Source organism: Gymnoscopelus microlampas (assembly GCF_963454915.1).
Source record: "Gymnoscopelus microlampas genome assembly, chromosome: 11".
Lineage (NCBI taxonomy): Eukaryota > Metazoa > Chordata > Actinopteri > Myctophiformes > Myctophidae > Gymnoscopelus > Gymnoscopelus microlampas.
Window position 1 is genome coordinate 51,090,998 of NC_139948.1, and position 11,585 is coordinate 51,102,582.

An 11,585-nucleotide genomic window follows, 5' to 3' on the forward strand; every position below is an offset into this window, starting at 1 on the left:
GTTACACCTCTTAAGGTCTTTAAACACCAGGGACATGACGAATAAATTATACAAATACTTCTTTAGAATATATTGATGCTATCGCATCAAAACTATTCATATACTGTATATGATGCCTCATTTTTATAGCCGTTAACCTGATGCCTTTAATAGCGGTGAAAAATCAAACTTGTTTTAAATCAAAATTATGTTGCTTTATTGTCAAATAATAGTGAAGTTCAGTGTGGAGGTACTTACCCGATGTATTCTACTTGAGAGGACCTTCCACCTCTTGATGTACCACATCTAGCATGAAAATAAGAAATACACAACACATTATGAATGAAAAATATACTTGACGCAAGATAGAGACTTCTCACAATGGCCTCATGCCGTGGCACAACTACTTCAGAGAAAACCCAAGAAGAAATTGTATTGTGAACCCAGTATGGTGAATTATATCGAATCGTTGGTTGAGTGAAACTTCACATCCCTACCCTTTCAATATTAACGCTATAAGACTGCTTTTACATTACACTGCTGACTGTAGACTAATGTTTACTAGTTTATCTGTGCCTGTTATGTTTAACTGTGTCAAAAAACTATCATCAGGGTGCCCAAAGCCCTGTGGGAATTTATAACTCAATTCAAAATGTTCCAGGAAAGTCACTACCGTGGGAAACCTGAATCATCTAATTCAATATATATTTTTAAATTACAACCAATTTAAAGCATATTACCCCTCAAATTAACGCCCTGATATTATACTTACTTCGGACTTGGTGGAGGCTCACCAAGTCTTGATCACAGGTGTTTGGAAGCTGAAGTAGCACACGCACACGCACACGCACACACACACACACACACACACACACACACACACACACACACACACACACACACACACACAAAAAAAAACAGATTAGATAGGCTACCTCTGCCTTCCGAAACATCTGTGGACATTTAAATTCAATATGGGCTGGAACAGCGTCGAAAACGACAGCTATCAAACCTACAGTACACCTACTTCATTATCAGCTACTGTATATCAAGTATCGGTTATGGCAAAATACTAACTGTTCTTCACTCTGTTTGGGCCATTCAACTGTACAGGACTTACTTCAATATTTCAACTTAAGATGGCTTACCAATAGATCTTCAATATAGTGTTTACATTCCTCAGAAATTAAAAAAACTTTGAGAAAACGTTGTATTATAGTTGCTTAACAGCACAAATTAAAACCAACAAAATATCAACGTCCAATGGCGTTAGAATTTAACGTTGTGTAGACGTTAACGTCATAACGTTAAGAAGACATTGGGCTTTGGTCTCAATACCCGACAACAGAATGTCGGTATTCTTTGTCAATTTGACGTTAGCATGATACGTTGAACAGATGTTGGGCATTGGTTACTTACCAACACAACTTAAAACCAACAAAAATCAACATTTAATGATGTTAGAACTTAACATTGTGTGGACGTTAGCATAACGACGTTAAGCAGATGTTGGGTTTTGGTTACAATACCCGACAACAGCATGTCAGTATTCTATGTTAATATGACGTCAGCATGATACATTGAACAGACGTTGGGGATTGGTTACTTACCAATCAATCTTCAACATAGTGTTTACATTCCTCTATTATGTTTATTTTTTTAGGTGGGCTTTACTGTTAGGCTTGGCCAATATTAGACTGAAAATAATGTCTTACAAGCTAATATAATCAAAACTATGATAAAGGCTACACAAGGCTATTCAAATGCAACCAACCCTTATGCCTGATTTTTAGTTACACAGCACTGTCTCACACAAAAATCAGGCTGTGAGGCATGTGAGCTTTTACCCTTCAATAACACACATTCCCAACTGAAAACATGAATCATGCATGAACAACAGAACTTCACCTAAAATAAGACATTAGCTTTAAAAGCTGCAATTCAAATGTTTAACTCAGCAGCACCAAGCCACCAACACAAAGCAATGGGGATCAGTCCATCTAGTTAATGCAGTATAGCCTCTTTCTAGTTCCCACTGTTTTGCCACAAAAGGCAGGTACTGTAACCATTTTGGGCAAAGGATTTACTCAAACAATGCTGCCAGTTTCAAAAACATGCAAAGAAAAGGAAAAGAAAAAGAAAACAACAAAGCATGACTGATTTGCAATATGAAGAAATCACCTCACTCGGTCATAAACAGAATGTAGAACTTTATTTTAAAAACAAACAGTCAAATATTTCATTTCAAGTTAGAAGGAAATTAATTATGAACTCACCTGTGCAAAAGATTGTGATTCTAGAAGTCCTGGGATGGTCAAAAAAACATCTCCATGCACAAACAAGTATCTCTTCCTGTCTTCTCTCCCTCCAAATTCAAACTGCAGGCTCCTGCAGCAGTTACTGTTGCCCCGCCCAGTCTGGTGTTATACAACTGTGGTCCCACCCACAAGTCCAATGATTCGTCCAATGAAAGAGCAGAACGTTGCTATACTGCTCAGTGATTTGAGGAGACATTTGACAATCCAGTTTGAAATGTATTATTATGACAACATCCATACAACGTTGCAGTCTAACATCATTAGACGTAGATATTTGGTTGGTTTTAGGTTGTGTTGGTAACTAATCAATAACCAACGTCTGTTCAACGTATTATCCCAACGTCAGGTTGACGTCAAATACTGACATGCTGTTGTCGGATATTTGACCAAACCTCAATGTCTGCCCAATGTTATTATGTTAAATGTCAGTTTACATTGTATGTGTCATATGGCATTATGCTGTAGGCCTAATGCAAAAAGTGAAATATTTCCCTCAATCATTTATTTGATTAGCAATTAATATAATGCAAAAATAAAGAACTGCAACAGCTATGAAACATGAACAATGGTGAAAATCAGTACATTTACTCAAGTACTGTACTTAGCATTGTATTTTTTAAATTCACTTGTGTGTTTCTATCTTTTGATACTTTATTATTTTACTCCACTACATATCAGGGCAAACAATTATTTTACTTTTTGTGATTGATTGATTACTTTATTAGTCAGAAATGTAAACAGCATGAGGTACAGTCATGCATTTAGGCTGAAAGGGTAACAAAAAAAGTGTCTGTCTGTCTGTCTGTCTGTCTGTCTGTCCATCTGTCCGCCCTTCCGTCCACCCAGTAGTACATACATAGTGGTGTGGATGATAAACGGTGTCACAGTCACACACTCTTGCTCCATATGTCACAACTAAGGAAGACCCTGGTTTTGAGGTAGGCCGGTGTCTATGCATTGTAATGTATTGATGCATTTCTTTTCATATGGGTTTATTATTTAGGGCAGCATAGGTTACTGGTTAGATAATCAGAAGGTCCCCGGTTTGCCTCAAAGGCCCTGGACGGGGCGAAGTGTCCTGAGCAAGACACTGTAGGGGTGGACCCTACAGTCCACCCACCCCAAGCGCTCAACATAAAACATTTGAGCAGCCATAAGCTGAAACTGAATTTGCCCTCTGGAACTAAGGAAGGTCTCCTGAAGCAAACTAAGGGCAAATTATTGACGATAAAGAGTTGACATGGCTGTCTACCTACCTCACTGTCGGTCGCATTCCTTTAAGATGCAGCTGGCTGATCACCGACAACTAACATCTGCTAAAGCGGAAGGGAAAAGGTATAACTGGCCTTAACCATGTTGCCTTGGCTCTAAATCCACACTGGCAAAGAAACCTGTAGCTAATCAGTCTCATATACAGCCACAGGTTCACTATAGGTGGGATGCTGGCATGTGCCCCAGGAGCAACTTGATGGTATTTGTCTGAAAGTCAAATTCAGTTATCTGGAAAAGGCTGAGGGTTATAGAACTGCACAAACACCTTTCTGGGCCATGGGGTGGCCCTGTAGCTCATCTGGAAGAATATAGTTGAACCACAGATGAAACAGCTACCAATTGCTCTGGTTGGACTATTGCAGGTTAAACAGATGCTAGATCATTACTCTATGTCAGAACCTTCGGTACTTATTGTCCATATTCTACAGCCAGACTATGTTGGATTTTGTTTAAGTAACAGCCACATTAACCCAGCAAAATATCTACATCTAATGAGGTTTGAATGTTGAGGAGATCTTTTCATTATGAAGTTTAGCAGACATTGGGTTTTGGTCACAATACCCGACAATAGCATGTCAGTATTCTACATCAACACGACGTTGGCATAATACGTTGAATAGACGTTGATTATTGGTCAGTTACCAACACAACCTAAAACCAACCAAATATCAACGTCTAATGATGTTAGACTGCAACGTTGTGTGGACGTTGTCATAATAACGTTGGGCAGACACTGAGGTTTGGTCAAAAATCTGACAAAAGCATGTCAGTATTCGACGTCAACCTGACGTTGGGATAATACGTTGAACAAACGTTAGTTAATGGTTAGTTACCAACACAACCTAAAACCAACCAAATATCTACGTCTGATGATGTTAGACTGCAACGTTGTGTGGATGTTATCATAATAACATTGGGCAGACATTGAGGTTTGGTCAAATATCCGACAACAGCATGTCAGTATTCAACGTCAAACTGACGTTGAGATAATACGTTGGACAGACGTTGGTTATTGGTTAGTTACCAACACAACCTAAAACCAACCAAATATCAACGTCTGATGATGTTAGACTGCAACGTTGTGTGGACGTTCTCATAATAACGTTGGGCAGACATTTAGGTTTGGTCAAGAATCCGACAACAGCATGTCAGTATTCGACGTCAACATGACGTTGGGATAATACGTTGAACAGACGTTGGTTATTGGTTAGTTACCAACACAACCTAAAAGCAACCAAATATCAACGTCTGATGATGTTAGACTGCAACATTGTGTGGACGTTGTCATAATAACGTTGGGCAGACATTGAGGTTTGGTCAAGAATCCGACAACAGCATGTCAGTATTCGACGTCAACCTGACGTTGGGATAATACGTTGAACAAACGTTAGTTAATGGTTAGTTACCAACACAACCTAAAACCAACCAAATATCTACGTCTGATGATGTTAGACTGCAACGTTGTGTGGATGTTATCATAATAACATTGGGCAGACATTGAGGTTTGGTCAAATATCCGACAACAGCATGTCAGTATTCAACGTCAAACTGACGTTGAGATAATACGTTGGACAGACGTTGGTTATTGGTTAGTTACCAACACAACCTAAAACCAACCAAATATCAACGTCTGATGATGTTAGACTGCAACGTTGTGTGGACGTTCTCATAATAACGTTGGGCAGACATTTAGGTTTGGTCAAGAATCCGACAACAGCATGTCAGTATTCGACGTCAACATGACGTTGGGATAATACGTTGAACAGACGTTGGTTATTGGTTAGTTACCAACACAACCTAAAAGCAACCAAATATCAACGTCTGATGATGTTAGACTGCAACATTGTGTGGACGTTGTCATAATAACGTTGGGCAGACATTGAGGTTTGGTCAAGAATCCGACAACAGCATGTCAGTATTCGACGTCAACATGACGTTGGGATATTACGTTGAATAGACGTTGGTTATTGGTCAGTTACCAACACAACCTAAAACCAACCAAATATCAACGTCTGATGATGTTAGACTGCAACGTTGTGTGGACGTTTGTCATAATAACGTTGGGCAGACATTGAGGTTTGGTCAAGAATCCGACAACAGCATGTCAGTATTCGACGTCAACATGACGTTGTGATATTACGTTGAAAAGACGTTGGTTATTGGTCAGTTACCAACACAACCTAAAACCTACCAAATATCAACGTCTAATGATGTTAGACTGCAACGTTGTGTGGACGTTGTCATAAAAACGTTGGGCAGACATTGAGGTTTGGTCAAGAATCCGACAACAGCATGTCAGTATTCGACGTCAACATGACGTTGGGATATTACGTTGAATAGACGTTGGTTATTGGTCAGTTACCAACACAACCTAAAACCAACCAAATATCAACGTCTAATGATGTTAGACTGCAACGTTGTGTGGACGTTGTCATAATAACGTTGGGCAGACACTGAGGTTTGGTCAAGAATCCGACAACAGCATGTCAGTATTCGACGTCAACATGACGTTGGGATATTACGTTGAATAGACGTTGGTTATTGGTCAGTTACGAACACAACCTAAAACCAACCAAATATCAACATCTGATGATGTTAGACTGCAACGTTGTGTAAACGTTGTCATAATAACGTTGGGCAGACATTGAGGTTTGGTCAAGAATCCGACAACAGCATGTCAGTATTCGACGTCAACATGACGTTGGGATATTACGTTGAATAGACGTTGGTTATTGGTCAGTTACCAACACAACCTAAAACCTACCAAATATCAACGTCTGATGATGTTAGACTGCAACGTTGTGTGGACGTTTGTCATAATAACGTTGGGCAGACATTGAGGTTTGGTCAAGAATCCGACAACAGCATGTCAGTATTCGACGTCAACATGACGTTGTGATATTACGTTGAAAAGACGTTGGTTATTGGTCAGTTACCAACACAACCTAAAACCTACCAAATATCAACGTCTAATGATGTTAGACTGCAACGTTGTGTGGACGTTGTCATAAAAACGTTGGGCAGACATTGAGGTTTGGTCAAGAATCCGACAACAGCATGTCAGTATTCGACGTCAACATGACGTTGGGATATTACGTTGAATAGACGTTGGTTATTGGTCAGTTACCAACACAACCTAAAACCAACCAAATATCAACGTCTAATGATGTTAGACTGCAACGTTGTGTGGACGTTGTCATAATAACGTTGGGCAGACACTGAGGTTTGGTCAAGAATCCGACAACAGCATGTCAGTATTCGACGTCAACATGACGTTGGGATATTACGTTGAATAGACGTTGGTTATTGGTCAGTTACGAACACAACCTAAAACCAACCAAATATCAACATCTGATGATGTTAGACTGCAACGTTGTGTAAACGTTGTCATAATAACGTTGGGCAGACATTGAGGTTTGGTCAAGAATCCGACAACAGCATGTCAGTATTCGACGTCAACATGACGTTGGGATATTACGTTGAATAGACGTTGGTTATTGGTCAGTTACCAACACAACCTAAAACCTACCAAATATCAACGTCTGATGATGTTAGACTGCAACGTTGTGTGGACGTTTGTCATAATAACGTTGGGCAGACATTGAGGTTTGGTCAAGAATCCGACAACAGCATGTCAGTATTCGACGTCAACATGACGTTGTGATATTACGTTGAAAAGACGTTGGTTATTGGTCAGTTACCAACACAACCTAAAACCAACCAAATATCAACGTCTGATGATGTTAGACTGCAACGTTGTGTGGACGTTTGTCATAATAACGTTGGGCAGACATTGAGGTTTGGTCAAGAATCCGACAACAGCATGTCAGTATTCGACGTCAACATGACGTTGTGATATTACGTTGAAAAGACGTTGGTTATTGGTCAGTTACCAACACAACCTAAAACCAACCAAATATCAACGTCTAATGATGTTAGACTGCAACGTTGTGTGGACGTTGTCATAAAAACGTTGGGCAGACATTGAGGTTTGGTCAAGAATCCGACAACAGCATGTCAGTATTCGACGTCAACATGACGTTGGGATATTACGTTGAATAGACGTTGGTTATTGGTCAGTTACCAACACAACCTAAAACCAACCAAATATCAACGTCTAATGATGTTAGACTGCAACGTTGTGTGGACGTTGTCATAATAACGTTGGGCAGACACTGAGGTTTGGTCAAGAATCCGACAACAGCATGTCAGTATTCGACGTCAACATGACGTTGGGATATTACGTTGAATAGACGTTGGTTATTGGTCAGTTACCAACACAACCTAAAACCAACCAAATATCAACGTCAATTGACGTCAAATTAATACGTTGATACAACGTTGGAAGTTGACGTTGGTCCAACGTTGGATTTTGGTTAGCTGACGTCACAACCTAAATCCAACCAAAAATCAACGTCAACCGACGTCGCGTGCCAGCTGGGATGTGGTTAACACGTGTTGATATATGTTAAAAAATACAATTAAGTGTAGTCTTATTGAATGGTCACATCATGAAATAGATTTCAAATGTATTGGGCTGAATATTACACTGTCTCCAGAAATGTCTTTTATTGTTATTTATTTATTTAGAGCACCTTGAACCAACAGTCTGTTTTACAACCACCTACATACTATGCTTAAAGAATGTGATAGTAGAAAGGAACTTTTACTTTTTGGTGATCTGAATTTTAATTGGGCTAACAAATCTGATAGGAAAAAACTTAAGGAGATAACAGACTAGTTCAATCTCACTCAACTGGTGAAAGGTCCAACACGAATAACACATTCCTCACAGACACAAATTGATTTAATGTTTGCAAATAGGCCAAAGAGAATAACAAAATCATACAATGTGATAACTGGTATTAGTTAGGGAATTTTAGCAAGATGTTTGGACCATCTGTGAAAAAATGTACTACCAATAGCTTTCTTCACCAATGTGTTCTTATAGGTGTCTAGAATCACCTCTCAATTAATGCAAACCCAAATCCTTGTGGAAAATCCTGGAGAGCCAATCAAAGTTAAGGAGCCCAGAGGGCTTCGGTGAAAAATATGAAAAGAAATAAAAGTCTAAAATTAACTTGTGAGGTGTCTAACTAGGGGTTTTCAGGGGTGCTGAATACATTCCAACCATTATTTTTGAGTAAAAATGTCTCCTGGCCATCTAATATTGGTATATTGGTTATTTGTTAAGCTGTAATGTAAAGCACAGTGTATAATCAATGGTAGGGGATTGGGGTGTTGTTGAATTGATTCTATTCAGAAAAATAAAATAAGACAATATTGCTAAACACTTGATAAGAGTGTACACCTACTGTGCACATGCTCAGAGGGATATAAGGTGAAAACGAATCCACAGATAGCCATCGGAATTTCAGTGAAACAGTGAATCCAGGGCCGCGATTAGCTGCCCAAGCACTGAATCCAGGACCGCACATTACATTTTATGCACATAACTGAGATGGGGCCTGTTTGTTCAGGAGTCCTATACTTGTAGGGTGCAATACGTTAGTCCGACAGCGCATTCCTCCGACAGCGCAGTGCTCCGACATTAAACAGTAAACCCGAACCAAACCCGCACCCTAACCCTAACCGCACGCGGATGCCACATAGAAAAGGTCTGTCGGATTAACGCATGCCTCCCATCCACGTTCCTAGATGCAGAAGCAGGACGCAGGGAACGGCAAGGATTCAATAAAAAATAGTTAGATTTTTCATGATCTAGTAGTTATAGTAGTTTTTTTTTACATGACCCGCACGTCCATTTGGAAATCAGTTAATTGCAATGACGAAATCTTCATTACAATCTTTTCTAATTTGATTAGCTTTTTGTTTTCATTGTCCAGCTCCTGCACCGGACCTGCCAAACTACACAGACTGTGGGCTTCCTTTCTGTAATATCCAATTTGATTGACTGATCTGATCATGACGCATAACGTTATAGCCAATCGCTTTGGCTATGACGCTTTGATGATTATGTTGATGGCTGCCATTATCATCGCATCTTAGTCTGAGTAAAACACTGGTTGAATCACCCCTGCAATTGCAAAGTACAAAATGTGCAGATCCAAGTGCTCCAGTATTTTATTTATTGTGGGTAATCTATTTGAGAACAGCTAAACCGATCATGCACAAGCTACCTGAAACATGACTGTCATATTATGACAGTCATGGATGAACTTCAACCTGGTGTTTACACTTTCTCCCTTTTTGGTCCGTACATCTACATAAACGTTCTTATTTCAAATATAAAGGGCTGACCTCATGGCCACGGATGTTACAATTATGTACGTTACCTCAAAAGTACCTGTATCTTCCGAATTGTTCAATAAAAAGCATTTTAATCCGATTGGTGGCCATTTTTCTATATTTTGCGGTCAAACTTTGCACGCACATTCACACTATGTTGAGGAACAATAGTGCCACCAGCAGCGCCACCATTAGGTCTAATTTAGCAAACACATTTTTTTCACAAAATGCCTCAAGCCATGAATGTAGTGTCCGATTGCCGTGCAAGGCCTAATAAGAAATGGCACCTTTTTCACATTTGCCTATTATAGCGCCACCAGGACGCCACAATAACCACCTGATGGTTATTGTGGAATAATTATGATGTATTTTTTTTAAAAAGTGGTTAGTGTTGTACGATCAACTGTACGATTATTGTGTTGAATTAAATCATGATATAATTTAAACAAGAATGCCTTCATGAAAAAAAGTTAAACAAAATTGGGAAAAATAATGATCTTTCATAATTTTATTGCAGTTTTCAGTTCAAAAAATACAAATGCACCAAAAGCAATCTTCTCACTTATCATTCAGATGGGCAGGTGATACTAATAATAATCCAAATTAAAATTGTTTTTAGAATACTGATATTAGCGTATTTCCCCCCCCAAAAAGTGGGTGGTAGCCTATGATCAAAACTGGCGTATAAAGGGTTCATTTGTATTGTGATTAATTAAATCATGAACTTCTCTGTGGGGAAAAAAATAATTGGGGAAAATATTAATATTTCATAATTGTATTCCAGTTTAAAGTTCAAAATACAAATCTTGTAGTTAACACTCCCAATGTAGTATTTCTTAGCAAGGCATAAGGGCATAAATAAGTGACTCATTTTATGCCTTTTCATTTACCAGTCAGTCAAATTTAAAAACAAAACATAAACATAGAAGTTATGAAGCATGAATAGATTTTTTTGTCATTGACATGTTACAGAAATGTATTTATAGATGCTGAATCAATACAACTGCGGATCATTGAAGCATTATGATAGTTATGCTAGTTTCTCAAATTTCTCATTTCTCAAAGAGGCACCCTGCTGATTTCTATCTAAGCCTGTGTGTCAATCTTTGACCCTCTGATCTCATTGTCCTGATTAAAGGAAACTGAAATGCTATAAAACAATCATCTTTAAGGCTTTCAGTTACTCTGATGACAATGGATCAGTCTATAGACTTCATCAACAGGATACTACATATCGTCAATGAAGTCTTCTCCCACATTAATCATGTGCTGCAGTGCTTCCAGTATCAGAACATCAACGTCATTGTGCACGTCAGCTTCTTCATGGTAGTTCTTCACTGGAAAGATGCAGTTCACTGGAATACCCACTGCGTCACTGAATTGCTTCATCTGTGTTGAGAGTATTGACAGGTCAGTAGAATAAACTGTTAACTACACAGCTAAATTGCATTTGGCATTCAACAGAGATTAAGATGAACAATCGTATATAAAACTTCCAGTAGTCTGACCTTTTCCTTCACAATTTTCATCTTGTAGGCATTTTTTACATCCTTCTCCATCAAAGGATGGGCCTTATCAATCTTGGTGACAATGCAGAGCTGTGGAATATCTGTAAAAAGAGCAGAAACATACTCAGCCCAACCAGTGGTGGACAGTACTTAAGTGCATTTACTTGAGTACTGTACTTCAGTATCTGCCAACCTGGCTGGATGGATATCAATGATCCATTGTGTGACCTGCTAAGTAGCCAACTGGATAGGTGTCAGA

General features: G+C 38.9%; 1 protein-coding gene across 2 annotated transcripts in view; it reads right to left on the reverse strand.

The window, feature by feature from the left end:
• Positions 1–10,471: 10,471 nt before the first annotated feature.
• LOC311055095 (interferon-induced protein 44-like) overlaps positions 10,472–11,585 on the reverse strand; it is a 47,232-nt gene continuing 46,118 nt past the window's right edge. For both annotated transcript variants that reach the window (XM_084071193.1, XM_084071194.1), the window contains exons 7-8: positions 11,327–11,427; positions 10,472–11,207 (exon numbers count right to left, since the gene is read on the reverse strand). In XM_084071193.1, the coding sequence (XP_083927319.1) occupies positions 11,046–11,207; positions 11,327–11,427 (263 nt within the window). In that variant the 3' untranslated portion in view covers positions 10,472–11,045. The remainder of the gene's footprint in view (positions 11,208–11,326; positions 11,428–11,585) is intronic.